The following is a 22776-nucleotide window of genomic DNA, read 5'->3' as shown; positions in this document are numbered from 1 at the left end:
TATCAGAAAATAAGGCCTAATCATAGGAATTCACTCAATTGTTTAAAAAAAAAACACAAACCCAACAACAATTACCGCTCAGTGTTTAGAAAAGCAGTTAAAATGCGAGCAATCGAAAAAAAAAAAAGGCAGGAAGGAGGCTGGTGTATGAAGAATGCGATAAAAATAAACTACGATCACAGAAGGAGAAACAGAAATGTAGGTTACTGAGCGGTGATCAGACTCCTCTAAACGCATTGTCCGCCGCACGCGACGCTGGGAGATGCTGCACGCTTGTGCAGAGCGGGTAGCCCAGGTCTCGGCACGTGCCCGGCGGCAGAGACGGTGCAGAAGTGTCACGTAAGAAGTCAGAGATGGAAGAGATCTGTTCTATCAGTCTTTTCACCTCTTTCCCCACGCTCAGTCTTAAAATTATCCATTCCGATGTCTTTTCTAGCCTTACTTCAAGTTGAGTGCTCCACCTGCGTACCGCACGGGAGAAGGGATAAAATTCTGGACCTGGCACAGGTTTCCTTGCCTGAAGCTACGCTGCGAATTGTGGTGAGCTGGGAGCAGGGCTGGGGGGTGGGGGGGAAGAAATACTGGTGAAAAAAATACTGAAATACTGAAAAATATTGTAAAAAAGAATACTGATTCCTCCAAAACCTCATCCTGAAGGGCTGCAAATCGGGAGTGCCAGATGTAGCGCTGGATCTGAGAGAGAAGCGTTGCCTCTCTCTGACAGCAATTCCTCTCTCTCTGTCACGGGAACGGAATTGGGTTATTTGCAAAGATTTGCTAAGACTTCTAGTTTAATTGCAAGAAGCATAAAGCCAAAATCTGCCTTTCCGTACGCGTGAGAAAGCAATTTGTTTGTCCCTCTCATTAGATAAAAGACACGGAGGGTGAAGACGATGGGAAGCACCATCACGAGTCAACTGATCTGGCGTTCCGTGAGCCTCCTCCCCGCGTCGCTTGCCAACTGCAAACATGGAAGGGGCTCGCTTTAATTAATACTGGGTCTCAGCAGACCACTGGAGGTAGTGGCACTTGTTTTCAGGTCATCTGGTCCTAATAGGCTCACACTGGGAGGTGATTTGTTGCTAACTGACAGCAGAGAGCAGTTAATGAGGGCTGAGGCCTTACAATCCAACGTAACGAACCTCAGGGCTATTTCTATGTTATCTGTCATCATCGTTTAAACAAAAAACCAAACTCCTTGAGATGCTGGTTATTAATCCAGATATTTACAATATAAAAATCACTCCTGGCTCTGTAGGATTTTCTCCAGGCTGCTCTGCATCGGGAACTGAGCACGCAGTAAGTGCTACGGATTATCAGGACACGAGCTATTCTGCGGTAACGCACACGTCGATAGTGTCCCCAACGGCTCGTCTACGTGGGGACATCGGTGCACAGCGACTTCATCTCATTTTGGCACGCCCTATGTGCCATAGCGTGCTCCGCTTTGGAAGCAGACCTCCTTCCAACATCAAGAAGGAGAAAGTATCCATGAAGGCTGCTGCCCTTCCCCTCTCCCCCAACTACATCGATGGATCTAAGGAAAGCTCCTGCCTCCCCGTAACGATGTTCTGACCCTCAGCGCACCACAGCTACAAAACCGCTGCTGTACAGGTACTCTTTGCATCCCGGCGGAAGCCCAGGCTGGTGGGGCCATGGTGGCACTGACACCTGCCGAAGGAAGATTTCCTCTTGCACAAGCTCGAAAAGTACAGAATACCGGGGCATCACCTTCCATCACCGTGCTTTTAAAACTGTCCCCGTGATGGACAGCCGAGGTGTGCAAGACAACCAGGCACTGGGGCTGCTGCTGGAGATGCTGGACAGGTAAATCCCAGCATCGTTTCAGTTTCTGCACTTACTCAGAGCTTGTTGCTCTGTACAGACCACCAGCTCCTTCATCACCAGGGAGTAAACGGTACAACTAACGGAGGTACAAACCACCATGGGACGAACTGCTGATCTACCATCAGCAGACTGCTGAGCCGCCCACGTGTCACCAGCGGTCAACAGCAGGCCACTGCTGCTTTGCTGTAATTACTTTTATCTACAAGTCTTGGTGTGGCTTTTCATGCTGTTTCGGAGAACGAGTGTTTCTCACAGCACCACTGATGGTCAGTTCTGCACTCTGAACCTGCCTTTCTGCTTCAGCTCCTTTGCAGTCAGCCTAGGAGGAACCAGAGGTTTTAAAGACCTGGATCAGCTGTCCCATGATGGACATCTCTGCTCACCGCCCAAGTGGTTTCCTTACCAAAGCCTGTTGGCTTCTCGGGGTGACAAAACTCTGCCAACATCACATCTCCGCGTCTCCTGCCCTCTATCTGCCCCTGTTGCCAAAACGGAGAGGAGCATTAACGCCAACAATGTGGAACCATCTCTCTGCTGCAGCTGAGCTGGAGGTTCAAGGCAGGCTGTGAGCGGCAGCTGCACATCAAGCTGGAGAGCTTTGCCATACTAGTTCATAAGGTGGAAAAAATTCTGAACTAAGGACCAGGGAGGACAGTCGAGCTCGCCTGTGCTACACCGGGAGACAGCTGACCGAGGACCGCTGCTAACCGAAGCGCTGAGGTTGGTGGGATGGGGACTCAGATTGTACTTCAGCTGCAAAAGGGTGGGGCTGGTGTGGACGCATCTTCATGGGGTTATGAAGCACGGGGGCTCCCAGCGACGCAAGGCTGCTCTGTGCTGTGTGCGCAGTCTGGGTTCACCCTGCAGTGAAGGGACGGTACGGGTGACACAGAGGAGCAGGACGGCAACCAGTGAGCAAGCCAAGCCGGCAATATGGAAAACTATCAAACAGAAGCATATCCAACAAAACGGACACTTCCCACTCCAACCTGCAAGGCACTTCACCAACTCTACGCCCTTTGCTACCACTAGCAAAAAAAAAAAAAAAAAAAAAAGGTGCAAAGCTGTCTGGCAGCTGCAGGAGAACACAGAGATACGCTTTGGGCAGACCTTCTGCTGTCCACAATTCCCAGCCAGGAGCTCCTGCCTCCACAGCTCTCCAAACGCTCCGCAGCCTGCTCCTGACGAACATTTTACCTTGTAAAGAAATCTAAAAAAGCCCATGCAGCTTTTCCCCGAAGGTGAATTGGGGAACCTGGGTACAGATGGCATGGTAAGCAGGCAACCTTCTCCCATGGCACAGCCTGTGTGCAGAAAAAACGCCTGGGAAAGGATGTCTGCGGCTTGAGAAAAAGGGAAAAAGTCTTGGCCAGAGGAAAAAAAAAAAAACCCACAAACTGCTGTGGGATCTTTAACGTTCCAGCAGAAAAGGCACAACCATACATTTCAGAGGCTTATTTGAACACCCATCGTAAGAAATAACTTCCCTAAGTTGCTCCTGAAAAAGGTACCTGCCTCCTTGGGAATGAGCCGAGCCAACTAAAGATGTCAACCTGTGCTTCTGGGGAATCTGAGAACTAAAAGCCTGATGACTGCACCACGAGATCACGACTTGAGCAACGTTAAAAACTGCTCTCTCATAGATTACTTCGGATACGACTTGAACACCGTTTCCAGCTTGAACGCCGTCCACGGGTGAAAGACGTCGTTTCAAGCACTGCGGTTCTTCCAATGCAAGGTGCTGACCCACCAGGAGAACATCTCCAAAACACCGCCACGCCTCTGTTCAGCGTGTCAGCCGTCACACTATCACCCTGCAGCCCCAAAGTCACTCCTTTAACTTGGACGAGGCTAATTCACCACCAATTAATGCCCGTGTGGATGAATTGAATTCACCCAGCAGCAAAGCCACAGCGCAGAGCCCCAGGTAGCGCACGGTGCAGGACGTGCTGGAAGCCATCAGCGGCAGAAAGTCTCCTTCTGCTGAAAAGTTTGGGCATGCATGGACAGAGACACCTCACGGTTAAAATATTTTCTGGTTATGTAGACTGAATTCTGTCAATTAAAAGACAAACATGCTTGGCAATTGAAACAAACATCTCAAAAGCACTGCGGTGCTACTGTAAGGGAGCAGTTACTTTGGAGCGAAATATATAGATATAAAGCGTTACCCACTGCTATTGAGACAGCACTTATGACAGCTCCCAAGTAGCCCTGGATGAACTTGGATGTCGGAGAAGGCTTTGGAAAGAAAAACAAAACATATTTTCAATAAACAAACTTCTGGTTATTAAAAGGCTACCAAGCTTTTTTTTTTTTTGGTTTGTTTTCGTTTTATTTGTTTTAAACCAGAGACAGGTTTAATTTTGTCATATTGTTCTGTGACACATGGTCTGTCGTCTAGCAGCGGCAAAAGCAAGGAAAATTGTAGCCTCATGAACAAGGTTAAAGGGAATGGAAAATTAATTGGCATCAGAAAATTATAATAATAGCAGCTAAAAGGAAGTATTTGAATGAAATTCAGCAAATGGTACAAAATTAGCATTCTTATACAGTAGTGATGAACCCCAAACTCTCCACATTAAATATCTGTCTTTGAAATGTTATGGTTTGAGCTGGATGGTTTCCAACTTGGCTTCCCGTCTCGAGCTTCCCACCTCCCGACGCGGGATGAAGGAAGGCTAAAGCGAAGGAAGAGCCGGAACAGCCCTACCGCGTCCCCGCACCAGTGCTGGTAGCGCCTATAAAGTCCTCAGGAGACGGCAGGGTGATCACGGAGCCGCCTTCGGCTCTCCAAAAAAACCCAGATTTACCTTGTGCTCATTCACGTGTCAAATTAAACCAGTTCACACCAGTTAGAACTCTATACTGGTTCAGCTCAAAGGCACTGAGCGTTACTTTATGCACCTCGAGTGATTTCGAGATCCTCATGCTGTTTACAGCCGAGGTTTAAAATGGAGAACGGCCAATCTAGAAACTCATCACAGTGCCGACGCCGGAGTTTCTGTTAACAGCGGAGAGAGAAGAATTATGTTTCCGTGTCAAAACAGACCTAAGGCGGTGCACGCGCCACGCGCGTTGGGTCTCCTCACCTTTGTCGCGTTGCGGTTTGCATAGTTGACGCAGGCGTTGTGGCTCTGATTCAACCACTGAAGAGGAAACAAGAGACGGGCATGAACATAACTTCACAAAAATAAAAAAAATAAATCTATAACTCTAGGAGTGCTGCGGGAAAACTCATCTCCCTTTGTCCTGCTCACAACTCGCCATCTCTTTTCATCTCATGAGTGCCCTCCATCTGACTTAATGCCCTTCAAAGTGAGGGACAGAAATCCCAAGGCACCCAGAGGACAGTTCTGCTTCCCTGTACGCTGGACGTGCAACTCTTCTCCTGGCCCAATCCACCTCCATGCGACACCGCGGTGCTACTGGTCTTTGTTTGCGTCGGCGGCAAACCCATACTGCTGTTAAGACGTAGCAGTAAGCCCAGCAGCCATTTTGTGAGTCACAGACGCAGCAGTAAGCCCAGCAGCCATTTTGTGAGTCGCTTATTAAGCTCCGTGGTTCTCAAACGGAGGGTCACAGGAGGCTTCCGCTGAGGAACAGGAGATGAGCAGACATTCCATCTTACAGATACGGATGCCACTAAACTGGTATTTCTGTCCATAACTTTTTGGAGCACGGTTTGTCACCAAAGCAGTGTGGCACCACGCTCCTGAAGGGGTTTTACCCGCAGCAACTGCTGGCAATGTAAAGAAAATTAGAGATTTCATCCCCAAAACACCATGTTCCCAGTTCAGAGCATGTCAGAACCGCGCTCCTCTCCAGCTGTGGCCAGAACTAAGACAGAGGAGGAGGCATGAAGTGAGGGTGAAGAGAGAGTGAAACGAGGCGGTAAAACATGGGGATCAGCCCAGTCACTGCCAAGTTCATGGTCCAAGAGCACGTCTTCCCTGCTGAGCAGCTCTCTAACCTGCAACTGTGGACGTAGCAAACCTTGCTTTTTTTTGTTTTCTTTAAATAATAATTTTTTTATAATAATATTTTTTTTCCTACAAAAATAATTACAAAGCCAGCTTGCCAATATGTGCTGGAAATCTGCCTCAATTGTGCAGATGTGGGTTTTGGGGTTTTTTTGCAGCGCACTGAACGCAGAGGTCCTTGCCTTTGCAATGCACAGCTATTCCTGAATTCCTGGGCACGGGACCTCCCCCTGCCCCCAGCCCTGCGCACACGTTGCACTTCCAACGGGATTTCACCACGGAACATCCCAACTACTTGACAGGGCCTCTCCAAAACAGCAGATGTGTAAGCTTAAGGGCCTACATCTTCATGGAATTACACAGCGTGCGATCATCTACACCTGTACAAAATGGGTCCAAAAAAGCTGATTTTGAGATTCTGGGCTATTTTGCATCTCCCTTGTGATGACAAACCCAATAGTTTGCTTATAGCCCCTTCCAGACCTACCAAACCTTTCCCTAATTACATCCAGCCACATCACCTCCCCATTAATTAAAGCATTGCCAGCAGAAAAGCCACGTGCATCGGTTTGTCCTCAAAACACAAGTCAACCTCTGTTTTCCTTTCCATCACGTTCTCCACCCAGTAACCAGTGTTACCTGCCAAAACACCGTGGATGCCAGCGTCTGGTTGGGCAAGAGAAGACCAACAACCTGCAAGAGAAGAGATTTTCTCATTAGTAAATGCATCGTTGGTTTGCTCTCGGTGCTCTTCTAGGCATGCGAACAGCAAGCTTATCTCTAATGACTTCAATAAATTATCTTAATTTATGGCTTAATTTCTTTATAGCTCTTGAGCTTCCTGACAGCCTACTGTCTCTCAGTTTTCCAGTGGTGAAACCGGGTAACGTAGCCACCCGTGAAAGCTTTGCATCTTTAATTATCGCTCGCAACACACCTTGAAAAGAGTCTGGCATCATATACCGTCCAAAGATGAGTTCATTAAAATGTAATCAATTGTTCAATCCCAGGTATTTCTGAAGTATAACGCAAACATCGCACGAATGCGAGAGTTCAAAGTTGTTACTACTGGCAGTGAAGGGGGGCTTTCTTATGTTCCTTTGGCACGTTCGCTGTTTCAAGCACAAGAAAGAAATCCGATGTGAACATCTGAAGACAGGAGTGCCACCTGGAAGCACATGTGCTCCTGTTTGGGAGCCTGAATTTTGTTTTAAGAGAAGAGAATTGTTGATGTGTCATACTCCCAGCTGCGAAAACTCCTGCTTGGGTTACGAGCTCAGGCTGACGATCGCTGTCTCCCAGAGGCTTAGGTCCCAGCACGGGATGATGCCCCAGGCTTCGCAAGGTCACCCACCGCAGCACGTGTCTGGTGCCTACACCTTGGGACACGGCTCAACACACCACAGAGGCACAGCCTCTGCAATTCGTTACGCTCTCCATATCTTACACAGACCGCAGCGCTGCCAGCCGCCTTCCTGCCTCGTTTTATGGCAATCCTTCCTCTTACAGCATACCAGGAGGAAAGAGATGCAAAGCAAGGGGACTCTCAATGACAAACGCAACAAACGTGGACAGGAAGATGAGTTCTTGGGTAAGAAACAGGTAAGATGATGTACTTCCTAACATCATCATCATTTTCTCCCCTCCTGCACCTCGAACGTCTGATAGTTCCTGAAGACGACGGTCTTCTCGTTGCAAAATTACACTCGCATCTTTGTTAAGAGTATAAGGACTGAACGACTCCTTTTACTTCTAAATACATTTATTTTCAAGACATTCCTGTGAACTGAAACGTTCTCGGGGGCATCCGGGCCAGAAGGCTGTGAGTTTATTAACCGACTCGGACTATCTTCTGCACCGTTTTCTTGAAGTTTATTCCTACAGCAGCTGAGAAGAAAGGAAACTGCCCTGCCAGAGCACAGGGAGCCTGCCGCAAGGAGGGATAAGCTACAGCCATCCCTGCACATCTGCAGCAGCATCAGATGAAGAGGAGGCAACTTCTATGCTTAAGGACATAAGAGAGAGATAACAACAAACAAAAGGGTAATAGGGTTGGGAGGCCTGATTTCATCGACATCATCTCTCCTTTCTCCTCCTCCTCCTCCAGCTTTTCCTCCTACAGCCGTTCGTGAAGTTACAGCTACTTTGTGCGCTGGCCGAGCGCCAATCTGTGCAAGTTACACTAATTTACCGCTTCCATTCAATATGCGGAGCTTGTCATTAATTACTCCGTTGCCGGTCTTAACCAAACGAATTCAACAGGCGATGAACTTCCTCAGGCCAGGACTGACTTACGCCCCTGAAGCCAGCAGGCTAACGAGGCTCCGGAGGAGAGGGAAGGCTGCAGGCAGCTACTTACATTGTCAGCTGAAGCTGAGCGCCGAGAAAAATAAAAGAGGAAAATAAATAAATAAAAAAGAGCACCCAAAATCTGTATGACTGAAAGAGGCACGTTTAAATGCAAACTCTCCATATGTGCAAGAGTCTGTCAAGAAATGTACAGTTTCACTTTTAATTACTGTCAGGGGAAAAAATAACTAAGAAGGAAAACAAAATAAAAAAAGCTTCTAAACACTAGAAAAGTACGAGCTACAAAATTTAATTGCCTATCAGGTGTGAAGGGCCCTTGGTGGCCCCAAAGCCGGGGCTAAAGCCGCTGCTTGGATGTCCGCCGGCTCCGAGCAGCCTCGTGGCACGCTTGCGTTATGAGCTCTCCTCTTGCAAGCCCCAAGTCCTGCCTCGGGTGCCAGCGAGCGTCATCTGCGACCCCGTACTAACACCCGGGTCTTCTCTATGCGCTTCGATACCCCAACAAGACTCCCCAGTTTTTAAAGGTCTGGGGAAAATAAGGTGCTCAAAGCTGCGGGTGGCAGCTGGGAACAGCAGCACGGCTTCTGCGCCATCCTCGCCGCCCATGGCTTGGGCTGAGTTTCCTAAATGCAGATAAATCTTCCTCCTGGGAGTCTTTTCGTCCCTGGGATGAAGCACAAACCCAGGGTAAGAGGCGACAGCCCAGCAGCCACCCTGTGCATCTCACCCTTGCAGCAAAGAGGTATCGTGCAAGCGGCTGGATTTGCTCCCTCCCGGGCTGAAATCCAGGTGGGCACACACCAACGCTGCTCGCACTGCTGTATCCTCCATCCCGGCCCCGCTCTGCCGCTGACGTTAAACCATAAACCTGAGCCGGGAAAGGACGGAGGCTAAAAAGAAAAGCAAACGATTGCAACTCGGGGAAAGAATAAACAGCCGCAGGATTTGGTTGTGTCAGGGGAGTTAACCGCTTCGGCCAGAAAAGAAACGATTATTTTCAGCAAGACCTTAATCTCTTTCAGAATGAGCTAAACCGTACTGAATTATTTTGCATTAGCTATAGGGGAAAAAAAACCAAACAAAACCCACCATGTATACAGGCAGCATCGTGTATGGACTGGTAGGCAGTAAACCTGTTAATACCTAATCTGATCACATCTCTGCCGGTATCCACGCAGGGCGTTTAACGGACCCTCCAACACCAGGACAAGTGGCGCGGGTGCAACGGCACGCCGGCACGGCTCTGCGGGCGAGGACGGGCACGCTGGCTCAGCCAGAGCCCACCGCAGGCACAGTAAAGTCTCTCTTGAGGAAATCCCATCCCCCTATGTGAAATGCAAGACTCAAACTGTTTTTATGCTAGAGCAGGCTGCCAATTTTGTCACTAAATTTCACAGATCGATTGGCATAAATGTTACATTTTAATTTTAACATTTGAAACGTTTGGGTTTTTTTTTTTTTTTTTTTAAATGACAAGAGGTTCCAGTTTATCCTTTACAGCTAGTGAAATTGGGCTCATCTGACAGCTCTCGGCTCCTCTGACAGCTCTGGATTTGGGCCGATTTCATTGTCAAATTGATCGTTAACTCATTTTTGTTTAACCTTTTCTTTTAAAATGCCCCATACAAAGTTACCACCAAACCCTTACACACGACAACAAATAGTAACGGCCGCGATGATTTCTGCTTTTAGGTGCTAGCAACCCTGCTATTGCTGTTTGGGAAAGGATCGCTACCTTTAGGCAAATACTATGCCACGGTCTACTGGGTTTAGGAAGATTAAATTTAGCAGATTTTACTCCTTCAACCATTTTAATACGCGGGATCTAGTAGGCTGACCCAAGAGCTGGGGGCTAGGAGGAGCAACAAGCCTTGGGAATTTTGGGGCAAAACTCTGTGCCTCGGTCTCCCCATTCACCAAATGGGGTTAATTAATCGTTCCTGATCCTGAAGACGAGCTGAAGTTTCAGCGTTTAGGAAGACAGGCAGAATTCTCTCCCGTCTGGTTTTCGCTATCGAGAGCACCCAAACGCTTACAAATTGCACAATAACAAGTACAAACTAAAACGCCCTTAGCAATAACCCCATGGAAAGCGCTCGCCGCTTTAATTAATCAAGACGAGAGTGCACGACACCGGCCTCACCGTGCTGTAGCTCGTCACGTTCAGGAAACGATTTGTAAAACATGTAAATGCGGGGGGGGAAGCATCCAAAGATGAAATCCAAGAGTTGCAGAAGTTGCATTTTAAGCTCATCTTGGTCTTCCCTTTCCAGAAGGGAAAGATAAAGCCGAAGACGTTGCAAGGAGCTGGGTGAACGACGTTAAATAGATAAAGAACCTCGAGCACAACGTCCGTAGGGCAGGTTTGATGTGACGAAGCCCCTGGTAATGTGCAATGGGAAAGGTGGGAACCCGGTGGGAACGTGTCGCGAGGCGGTGAGGTGGAGTTTGGAGAATTGTCTGCGAGTGCTAAAAAATGCATTTCTTGGTACTCGCAAACAAAGCGGGGAGAGATGTTAAAATACTTACGATGGGTGTTCCAAAGGGAATGTAACCTATTAAAAAAGAAAGAAGAAAAAAAGAGATGTATGCATTTTAATACGCAGTTTGGGGATGGGAAAAAAAAAAAAATCACATCTAAGACATCTCAGTTTAGGGTAGAAGCCACATGTGGCAGGACGGGCTACGCGCACGTCCACCAGCTCCATACCACCACGGGGACGTCTGTGGACCTACCCCTGCTGCACCAAGCATCAACTAGAGCAGCCTCCTGATTTTTGCCCAATCTCCTTCCCATCCTCTCTTTGCTTTTCTTGGGTTGCGGTCTAAGAGTTTCCCTGAACCTTATAACACCTGGACCCTAACGCTTACTCCAGTAAACCCAGCCCGTGGCAGTACGTGGTACGAAGCACTGCCGAGCGCATCGTGGTGGTGAGCCGGGCTAGGCAGCCAGCAAAAACTCAAATCAGCTGAAGCGAAGGGATGACAGCTCAGCCCAGGAGCTGCTTGGTCCGGACCAGGAAGAGCAGGATGCCGTGGCGGTGGTGCTAACTGAGCTGACCCAGTGGCTCACTGCCACGGAGAGGGGGAGATCTTGCCCCCCCCCACCACCCCAGGCTCAGTCACGCAATCTGTTCCTTCCCTCGTGCCAGCTCTGTTGCTCATCAGACCCTCCTACAACCTACCCTCGTTAACCCAGGAGAAAACTCTCCAGCTTTCTGCGCCCCTTCTCCTCTCGCTGAGCCTGGTCCCACCAGATTAGCATGCTGAAGATGCTCAGGAAGCCATCTCACAAGCTGCAGAGCCCATGCCAGTTAAGGAACAGGACCATGCCACCATAGGTGGGACCTCCCTCTTTCACCATCTGCTTTATCAACCTCTCCACTAACGATTTTATACCAGGAGAGGTCATTTATTTCTAGGTCAGGAGAAAAAGGAACAGGGTATAAGCTGAAGAAAGTATATTTGCACCATGGAGGAGAGAGGGACTGTTTTAATCGTACGTGTAAGTTAAAGCTCTCTGTATTAGAGATAAGCCGTTACCCCAAATCTTGTTGAGCGCCACAAAAATCAAATGCTTCACATTTTTCCCTTGCTAAGTCTGCCAATTTCTGTGCTAATTATAATTCATCTCTATGACTTCCACTAGAAGGTCTCAGAGCATTTTACCAACATTACTGAATTAAGCCTCATGGATCCAATTTACAGTTGGAAAGGGCAGAGACCTGAGAGGAAGAAAAATTAAAGAGAAATACAGAACAAGGCAGCAAAGCAGTGGGTCCTGGCTTTTCTCCCTTCCACTTCACCCTCAAAATCACCCTTCTTCAAAGAACTGGAGAGCAAAACCCACCAACCCTGTTCTTTTTCCCCAGTACCCAGTATTCAGGTGAAGATGTTCCTCCCAAACACATGGAAAAGGTTCTGTTTATTTAAATAGATCCTTTGGGAAGGGACCAAGGCTGCACTTGCATCCTCAAGAGAGCTGTATTCAACCCACAGCAGGAGTAGCAGTGGACCCAAAATGGGAAAGAGGAGGCAACAAATTAATAATTAAGTTGGTTCAGCCACGGACAAGCTGATCCTTCCTGGGCTCCCAGCGCCGGGGATGTTAGGTACCACTGCACACGGAAAACCAGGGCTCATCCCATTCTCTCCCGGAGACTAAAACCCTAAGCTGCTCGTTGGGCATCAGGCTTTGTTGTCTCCTACAAAGTTAAAATGCCTATTATAGGGACGGGTACCTCAAAAATGCCAGAAAGAATATTAGCTTAACTCCACGTTAAGATATCTGAAGGAGGGGAACATATTAAGCACTAGATCTCGCATCGGCATCTAGGATCCTAATTCTCCTTCGGTGCAAAGGGATTTAGACATTTTAATTACCTTCTGATCTTGGTTGAAATGTTTACAAGATGCCCTTCAAAAACAGGAGGAGGAAAAAAAACCTGAAAAAACATTTTGTACAAATTCCCAGTAAAATTAATCATCACCTGATTGGGACATACTATACCTGACATTCGGAAAGGCATGAAGATGGTCTCGTTTGTATCGGGGTGGATGATGGCCTGTAAAACAGTCAGCAAACAGACACGGTGAAGGCGCAGCGACGCCAGCCCTGTCCTCTCCAAACAGCATCTTCGGCCAGGGGGTACGGGGGGGCTTCACGCATCCTGGCACCCCCCTTGCCTCTGCAGCTCCAGCCAAGGGCAGTTATTGTTCGTCAGCCCCCACAAAACCTCCTCCTACCGCTGCTTTCCCCCCTCCTTCAATAATTTAGTGTAAGTTAATCGCTCAGAAGTAAATAATTCAACCTGAAATATAGAAAAAGTGGCTCATTCTTGGTACTATAATGTCCCCGCAGGCCACCCACCGCTGTACCTTAACCCCAGGGGGAAAATACAACTTTATAGAGGAAAAAAACCCTGGAAACCTATTTTCTGTCCCTGCCTGTTTTCAGCATCTCCACCGAGGTGCACCTGAATGTCCTGGCTGAAACCTGCCCTGTGAAAGAAAGGAAAAGCCCTTGCTGGGGTGGAGGGGGGGGCAGCACCACCTGCTCGGGGGGCGACGAGGGTCTCCATCGCTTCATGCTGATCGCCGGAGACCCTCGTAAGGACTTGTGTGGCCACCACGGATGGGTTCGGACAGAGGAACATCTTCCCCGTCTGCCGGTATGTCTGCACGAGCCCGCACAACTCGTCATAGGAAACCTGAAGCGCTGCCTCAGGACCTGGCTGAGTTGGGATAAAAACATGCAGGTGTGGTCCGCTCCGGTTGTCATCATAAGGGTGACCCAAAAAACCCACCCCACCCCCCCGCATGCCACGGGATTCGGATTTGCCAGATAATTCAACTTTTGCGTGTATCCGCAGCGTCTCAGCCGACGCTGGTGGCTGTGGACAGCCCAACCTCCACAGAAATCCTAAATCTGTTTTACCAATGAACGGACAAGGAAGCTCACTTGGCCTGTTTTTACCAAATTTTACAGCGAGCCCAGGAGGTTGCACTGGCATGAACTGGCTGGGGATGAAAAACCAATCCCCAAGTGACGTGGGACTGCAGAGCAGGAAGGTACGACACAGTTACAAGCCTTACCAAAGAACTGTCAAACTATTTGCAAAAGACTGGAGACAAGAAATCTCTTGACTAGACAGGAAGGAGAAAATGAAGACATCAAAATATATAAATACACCCAAAAAAAAAAAAAAATTCAGACTCTTTGGTGGCAACAGTGTTCTTTGCATTTACATTTCTGTGGCAAGACAAAACAGCAACTGGCAAAGTCAATAATGGAGAAGAGGACAGCGTTGCTTAGAAAAAGGAAAAAAAGCAGCAATAGTTGAAAACAATAATGAAATATTAAAAAAAACATATTACCTGCTTTATTTTTTGAGCTCCCCACAGCTAGAAAAATAAAAGAGAACATTGCATTTAAAAAAACGAGCAGTATAGTTTTATACCAAACCCCAAATATTCATCTTTTAGCTGCTGTAGTAAATGAACGGGAGGGACTGCTTTTAAACAGACTCATTTTCTGCATCTTTCCGGGATGTATTTAAAGATCCTTTTCACGCACCGAGCTCCTTCAAATCTGCGTGGCCAGGAAGACCAGCAAGGCAGAGAAGATATTCTTTCTTATGTTGAACGGTAAGAAAGAATAACAACGGCCAGGCTTCACGCTCTGCTACAAGCTTTACAAATCGAGAATTATCTCAGTAACTCTGTGGCACGTAGATCTCAAGGTAAATTTAGCACAGCCTCTCCTCGGACGAGCTTCCTGCGGAAATGGAGGCTTGCTGGGGAACAAAGGTGGAGCAAGCCCTGCAGGGAAGTACAAGAAGTATTGCTTCAAATAAAACCTGGATTCCGACTAAGCCGGCCACTGGTTTTCATTTTTCACAAGAAGGGAAACATGTGCACCGAAAAATGCTCGTGAAGAAGAAAAAAAAAAAAAAAAAAATCTCATTTAAAACTCTCACGAGCGCTTACTGTTATTTACTGACTGTAATTCAGCAGCATCCAAACATCTCAAATCAGGCTCAGCCAGCGAGATCTACGAGCATCGAGGAAGAAACGTCCGACGTGAGGTGCGGGTAGAGCCCCTGAGTAGGTGCACAACATCAAGAGATGCTCTGGCATATACACAAACCCATCGTTTGCCCCCTGCTTAATAAAGCCAGAGGGCTTTCCTCCACAAATTATGCCTAAATTCAAATTATAATCTCAAAAAAAAAACCCCAAACCTGATTTTGATGCATGTAATTCTAGAGATGGATGAAAAAAACAGGACTTCTGTAAAATATCACAACCGATCATTGCTTTTACTATTAAAAACTGTTCTGTTCAGCTCAAGTCTGGCTTCAACTTCCAGGCACCAGCTTGTGTTACACCTCTGTCTGACAGCCTCCAGTGCTGTCTATTTTTGTTCTTCACACAGGTACTCGGAGCTGCTAAAGCCACCCTTTAACCTTCTCTTAAAGAGAAAAAAAAAAAAAAAATACAAAATTCATCCGAGCCAGGAGACTGGCTGTTTCGTTGGCAAGGCGCGTTTGCCAATCTTTTAACCACCCTTGTGGCTCTTTTACATCTTTCCAATTTGTCAACATCCTCTTGAATCGAGGACGCCAGAAACCAGACAAATTATTCCAACAACAGTTGTACCAGTGCCAAACCAAGGGCAGGCTAACCTGAGGAGTTCTGCTCTTGCTGTTGATAAAGCCGAGGACGGCGATAGCTCTTTTCGCTTGCAGAGCTCACGATTACCCACCACAACACCTACCCAAGCGCCGTGCGCGTGTTCTGCAATCCGCGTGTTCACGCTTTAGATTTTATCATTATTATGGCATAAATTGAGCCCCGTTCTGCCGTTCTTCTTCACCCGAGGTTTAACGCCTTCCCCGCATATAAATCCCTGAAAATACTGTTGGAATAAGGTAATTATTATAAATAGCATTGATTGATCCACTGATACCAGCAACCCCAGTATTTCGCTCCAAATCCAGCTCTCACTCCAGAACAGAAGCTCTGTGATGAACTCCACCGCGTGCGATGACTTACTGGAACGTCTAAATGTCACCGGCTGATGCACAGATCCACAGGGCTCGTCCTCCCTGAGGAAAACTTCCCTTTTTAAGGAAAATCATTATTCCCCATTTTACGGTTGAAAAACAGAGGTTGAGGGACGCGAAGAGACGATCTTTATGGTTGGCACGGATGGGATGTGTCTACCCTCACCAATCCTAAAATCCAAAGGGTGGGAGGCTGCGTGCCCAGGCAGCTGCCAGGGCTTTTCTCCACCTGCCTGCCCACCAGCTCGAGAACTTCCATGGGGTGAAAGTGGAGGATCTTGAGCTGCAGATGACTACCCAAAGCGTCCCGGTAACCCTGTGGCTGCCTAGGTCTCGCCTATCTTTGATGTGAAATGAAGTCACGGGATTTTCGTCTCCAACTGCAAGCACCAAGACTAGCAAAAAGGAAGAGGTACGGTTTCTGAGCCAGCGCTATGGGTTTTTTGGTCAAATTATCTAATTTCATTAATTGATCCCAATATTTATGCATTTTCCTGCTGCAGTGCAAATATTGTTAGAACATGCGATTTCATTACTTCTCAGAAAGAGACTTTACAAGATGCACCTGATGAGTCACCTAAAGATTCTGCCAGCTCATTTTCACTTTTTTATCCTCTAATTCATTTTCTGTCTGCAGCATTTTTCAATAGCTCCAGTACTCCGACGAGTCTTGCCAGCTGGGGGGCTTGTTTCTGAGAGCAAGTCTCTGTTTTTGCTGGGGATTTCATTCACGCTCTCTCCGGCCATCTTCGAGAAGCAGCCAGATTTTGATCTCATTTACACTAGCGTGAATCCAAAGCATCTTCACTGGAGCACGTGGAACCACTCCAGATTCGTGCTCAGTTTATGTTAGATCTAGGTCCATGACCAGTAAATATAGTCAGCCTGTACTGGGTGGGTCTCCTGTAATAGATGATCTTCCTTTACGTCAGCTTTGCTGTATATCACTTGCTCAAAGCTACACTGGGGTTTGGCCACCATTCAAATTTGGGTGCAAGAACCAAACCTGCTCGTACATGAGTTTACACCAAAGAAGCTCGGAGAACAAGGGGGCAGGAGCGTTGGAGCACTGTTAACGTATTTCACTATCTGCCCAGCAATCTAAGCAGGCAGTAATGGACGAGTTTCTCCAGCCTGTGGCCATCGCGACCTTCCACCAGGACAGATCAGGCTCTGCTTCATGGAGATGTCCTTCATGGTGGTGGAGGAATCGCCTCCAGGACCATCCGCAAGCGGTCCCAGCACACTGGACTCACAGACAAGATATCCATCCGTCCTTCCCAGGATTCTGGTTTTTCTACAGTTTTTTTGAGGAAGAGATACTCACCCCTTTGCTCAGCACCTACAGCAGATAGCTTTACATGCCTGAACTCAGGAACTGAACTCAGTTGACAGAAACATTACGTGCTAATGACATTTAAGGATGGGTATCAAAGACTGCCGCGATCTAAAGAGAACCAAAGCTGCCGTAAGGAGCTAGAGACTGGAATAACTCTTGGGGAATAGATGTGATCTTTGGTTGACAGGACATTCATTAGCATTCCTTATTTAGCAGCAGAATCGCAGCTTAGAGATAGCTTTCGAAAAAAGTATTTATTTAAAGAATATATCCAGCCCAAATCTATTAGCTAACACCTGCCACCATAAAAACAGTACAAAGGGTACCAGTTATTCTTGAGAGATTAACTTCCCTCCTATTAAATACAGTAAGATTCTATGGTCCTGGGCTCAAAGATGGGACTTTTTGTTTTTTTCCCCTCTGCGCCAAGTTTCACCTAGATTAGAAAACCATGTTTACAAATCGTTCGCCCTTGCTTACAGCAGGCTCCAACGCTGCCAAAACAAGCGGCCAGTTCCACCCTACCCAAGTGCAGTTGGCTGTAGGTGTCTACGGTCAGGAGAGCACGGACAGATTCACACCACCTACTCCCTTGCGTTGCCAGCAACCACCTCCCTACAGTCAATGGAGACACAAAGGCAGGTTTGATGTCGGGAATCTGCAGCGGCTGCTCTAACGCTTCCCTCCCTCGACCGTACGCACTAACAAGATCCGAGTCTCTCGCACAATGCAGTAGTAGACACTGAAATGATCTTAAATCCATGGGTGCATGCTCTGGATAGGCCACGTCAGGAATAACTCTACAGAGAAAAGCCCTTACTGATTAACCGCACGTTGAACATGCGTAACGACAAGGCACAGTTATTTTCAAAGAGCTGATGAGGAGTCACGTGGTAGATGAGCCCTACGCGTAAGAGAAAACACAGAAGTTTAAGTAAGTTCTGCAAACCCTAAGTGGTTTAACTGTGCACCATCATCACTCACAACAGTTTGCAAAATTCCCCTAGTAAAGACAAGGTCAAAGAGGAAATTCTCAGGATGACGACTACTTTTAGTTAATTTATTTCATCTGTCCAGTCAAGTGGAGACAGAGCTCCATCTCAAAATCTGCTCATCCCCTTCCTGCTCCATCAGAGAGGTTCTCACCCTTTCACGAGACCCTTCCTGCACCCGCAAAATCTTGATTTTAATAAGGTAACAGACTGGAGTTTGCACCCCATCAGAAATTGCCAGTAGTTTCACACTCCGGGAGTTGCAAGGCTTATTAAAGCAAAGCTTGGATTATCCATCCCACACTGAATTCCAAATATTGGGTGTCAGGAGCAGAACGCGTGATGCAGCAAAGCTCATTCTGAAGAAGAGGAGCAAGCTGCTTTCATAGAGGGACAGCATCCAAAACCAGATGTGCTTTCCAATAATCCCAATTGTTTAAATGCTACAAAACCAGAGGAAAAAGAAAAAAAAAAAAAAAGAAGAAAAAAAAGAAAACCTTGCGCAAAAGGCATAACTTCACTGAAGAACGCTTCAGACCAGCACAGGGATCTGGCATTGCATTAGTGTCAAGTGATAAGCGATGAATCTGAACAAGTTTTAACTTCATTCTAGATCCCTTAACCGGTAGTCAAATGGCCAGAGTAAGACACCGGAGGTGGGACTCATCCCTTCTAACAGACATCTATAGCATAATAAATACTGCAGCAAATTCTCTGGATTTCCTTTACGTCCGCGGGCAGAAAACAAGCAGTTTGACTCCTCATAACTAGACGACCAGTACAGGTTGGACAACCTGCGCTCCAGCATTCCTTGCTTCTCTTCGTTGACTGTAAGATGGGACCTACACGATTAGTTTTGGCTCAAACTGGGTTTGGCTTGAGATGTAAAAACATCCCAAAGCATCAAGCACCTGCAGCTCGTACCGACTTCACGGCTTGCATAGCTTTCTTTGGATTCCGCTGAGAATTTGATGAAAGTTGAAGACTTTATGTCAGAACATTTAGGAATCCCAGACTTAAGCACTACACCTTTTCCATACAGATCTCCCACAAATGTGGTCCTTCCCCAGGGCCACCACCTTGACCCAGAAGCACTCAAGCAGCAGCTCCTGTCAGCAGGGTTAGCTCATATTAATCTTCATTATAGAGTTAAACATACTGGAATACTCATGTGATCCCTTTTGCCAGCAGTGCCGTGGGACATTTCCATTTGAAACTCTTCCTCACGGCCCTTTTGGCAAGAAGGCAGAGTCTGCAGAAAATGCAGCTCGAGAAGAACATCCATCCACGGCCTCACCGCTGAAGCCCCACTTGCTGAAATAGGATGTCCATCCCAGACAATAGGTGCTTCTCATTGATATTATTTCCCTTTTATTTCATTATGCTTCTGAGATTTTTTATTGGTTTTAAGTTTACACAGTTACGGATGAAGATCTCCCCAGTGCTCACCGCATTGCACTCTCCAACCCATCATCCTCTCTTACAGCACCGCATTTTTCCCTCCTGTCTTCCCAGTTCTTAAAGGCATTTATGGTGGTCAGTCCACTCCAGGCAGCATCCCCAGAACCTCTCAGCAGGTAATATGAAAACAAATGAGTATCTATTTTTACTATTTCACTAAAACTAAACACCAGTGCCAAACTCAAGGCAGTTTGGTGCAGCCCGGCAGAGCTACAACGTGTTCTGCTTCGCTCTCCACCAGTGCTTTCTCCCCCAGGAATGCGATCACTCATGCTTTGCGTGGCTTTCTCCCACTTCTCCCCAGCTTCAGTCCCAAAATCCCACTTCTTGAAAAGTGACATTTAACATAGAGACAAATGCACACCACGAGCTCCAGCCAAAGCACTCAGCTAGGGCTGAATGTTTTTAGCAAGATTTCTAGATTTACCACGGTGGAATCCCAGACCTTTTGGTTCCACAGTTAATGTAAACTTGGCTGATGTGCCTAACCCTACCTGCTAATATGTATGGAATCTGATGCCTGGTTTTACTAACAAACACGGAAAACAAGGTAACGGAAACCACCGTCTACACTTGCTCCTCAGTAGGAAATCTCACCGATGGACATTTACAGCCCTGGTCCTCCCAATAATCTTTATGTTAAAAAGGTTTTAGCTCTAAGGAGATAAAGCTCAAATGACCCAATGCATGGGGTAAACCACAAAGGGTATCTATACGTTTTCTGCCCTGGCACTGAAATAAGTCAGCGAAAGAGGCACTAAAAGCTACTGCTCTTCTGGGATGCCACTGGAAAACTACTTCCCCGTCCTAAGCATCGTTGAGCCGCAGCGCCACGAGCCGCTGCCCATCTGCAGAACCACAAAGCCTTGGAGAAAATCCTCATGTTGAAGAGCATCGGCTGAGATAACCTGCCCGCACCGCAGCACGGCAAGGCAAGCGCCTCGGCGTTGGGAACCGGATTGGGAAACCACGAGCGATTCCAGTGAAATACGCGGATTTACACAGATACCAAACCAAGTGTAGGTGGAATCAGAACCACGTCCCGACTGATAAAAAAAGATAGCACTTAAATAACACTTTGCAGCTTCGCAGCACTCAATAAACATTAACTAATTAATCCTCGCAGCATTCTACTGGGAAGACTTAAGCAGAATAAGCAGCACTCACGGAAAACCATTACTTGCACCAGGGTTGGAGAAGCACTTAGATGCCATTACATGGTTTAAAGCGCAGCTTTGGAAACCAGCCTTGCTAATCCAACTAGGCTGCTCAAGATCAGATTTGTTTCAGCTTATTTTAGCCACCCAGCGTCTGCAAATCTAATCTGATTTGTAATCTAGACGTGACTTCAGATAAACTCTCTTAATCATCAGATGATGAGCTGAAGCACAGCCAGATTGTAACTAAGAGCACCCACAACAGCTTTGAGCACGGTTTCTTTAAGGTGCATTAACCTACAACACCCCTGCCCGAGCTCCCTAGGTGCCTTTTGTCCTCTGCCAGTCTGGCAACGATGCCTAAAATGCCTGACCCATCTTAGACCATCTTAGTGTCCCAGCGAATATTTAGACTGCAGAAGAGAGAAGGTCCAAGCTCAACAAACAGGCCACTTTCTGGCAAAGAAAAGGAAGCAGCAGGACGACCGATATATCTACGTTTTATCGTATCCCGCAAGAGACCAGAGGGGGAAAAAAAAAAAAGTACAGTTTACTGCAAATGGACCTCTTCGCTCTTCATCAACACTGTTAAGAAAAGCTATTATTGTCCAAAAGGGATGCTGTTTAGACTCTGATAGATTCATTGTTCTCTGCTGTGTCTGGGACAGCATGAGCGGCTCTTCCCGCTGCTAACATGATTGAAGGAAGAACACAGTAATAAATATATGCCCATTAAGCTGGTGAGCCTCTTTTCACTTCACTGATACTAATGGGGAAGAAATGAAACAGTTTCAAAACAGCAAGTTGCCAAAACTGCATTTGGAAAGGCTGAAGAGTGAGAAGTCACAACTGACACACCACAGTTCATGCTCCGCCAACGCTCGCAGGAAGGGGCTGGCTGGAGAATAGCAAGTGTCTGTCTCCAAGGGACAATTTCAAAAAGCTGCAGTTTTCCTCTCCCTACAGATCATTCAGTTTAGGTTTATTTTTAATTTTATTTTCCTCCAACCACCCCCTTCTGCTGAAGGGGTGAAGCTTTCAGGGCGGAGTTTCTAAGGGTACAAAATCAGGCAATAGAGCCGTCTCGCTACTATCTTGATTTCTAACAACCAGATATTCATGCATCTGAACATTCATGTGTAAGTAAACACAGAGTCACGCGAACAGACTGATCTCCGACAGTAAATCCAGGGACCTATGCTGGATTAGATGAGCTCCTGAGGTCCCCTCCGGCCTGAATCCGCCTACAATCCCACAGCAGACAAAGAGAAAGATCCGGATGGATCAAAAAAATCTAAACACCCTGTGTCTCGGAGCTACAAGGATTTTAGTCAGCAAAAGATCTACAGCTCAAGATGTTTAGTTTTGGTCCTACGAAACCTGGATTAATTTCCTACCTCTACCGCAGACTTATCTTCAGCAGCTCGAGCTGGTGGATGTTTATGGCACCGCAGCCCCACCACCCCTCCCCATCCCCTACCTTGTACAGACGACATGGAGCAGACAGAATATACAGGGAGCTGCTCGAGTCAAAAAATAAAGCATTTTGGGAATGGGGGAAGGGAGCTTTAGTTTTTATTAAGATCAGCTCTCTGAACCAGCTGTGCCAGTACAAGCCAGCAAGGAGGTGGGAACACATGGCCGGGAGGAGAGGAAGCAGAGACATGGCAGTGCTGACTTAGATCAGCTCACGCTGCCATGGCATCGCACTTTCCCTTGCAATATTCTGGGCACGGAACAAATTTGCACCAGTTCACATACGAAGTTCAAGGAACGATGAATTTAATAGGTACCATCTTCATTGTGGGTGCACGCTTAAGGACAGAGTCATCTCCGTAAGATTAACGGCTGCGTACGTACAAGGGATGCATTTGGTTAATTATACGAGTTTTTAAACCTCTTATTGGCCCCACGCTGGCGTTAAAAAAAATAAAAACCTTGCAGAGAAAAAACATCCCTCACTCTTAAGAGTCCTTGTTCAACGCACACGAAGCGCCCTCAGACACTTTTGCTATTCTGTGGCTCTTTACCTCTCTCTGCTGGCAGGACCACAGGGAGAAGCTGGGGTGCCAGCTTGAGATCAGGACCGAAGGGGAGGTAGAAGAGGACAACGAACCT

The 22776-nt window shown here is 47.1% G+C and overlaps 1 protein-coding gene across 3 annotated transcripts in view; it reads right to left on the bottom strand.

Moving 5' to 3' along the window:
- Positions 1-22776, bottom strand: part of SFXN5 (sideroflexin 5) — a 104211-nt gene that overhangs the window by 50462 nt on the left and 30973 nt on the right. For all 3 annotated transcript variants that reach the window (XM_075752847.1, XM_075752848.1, XM_075752849.1), the window contains 6 exons: positions 14019-14045; positions 12652-12706; positions 10671-10696; positions 6471-6524; positions 4941-4997; positions 4024-4089 (listed from right to left, as the gene is read on the bottom strand). In XM_075752847.1, coding sequence (XP_075608962.1) covers positions 4024-4089; positions 4941-4997; positions 6471-6524; positions 10671-10696; positions 12652-12706; positions 14019-14045 — 285 coding nt within the window. The remainder of the gene's footprint in view (positions 1-4023; positions 4090-4940; positions 4998-6470; positions 6525-10670; positions 10697-12651; positions 12707-14018; positions 14046-22776) is intronic.

This window comes from Balearica regulorum, chromosome 4 (genome assembly GCF_011004875.1).
Source record: "Balearica regulorum gibbericeps isolate bBalReg1 chromosome 4, bBalReg1.pri, whole genome shotgun sequence".
Taxonomy (NCBI): Eukaryota; Metazoa; Chordata; class Aves; order Gruiformes; family Gruidae; genus Balearica; species Balearica regulorum.
Note: the sequence above shows the minus strand (reverse complement) of the source record. Positions and strands in the feature narration are given on the sequence as shown.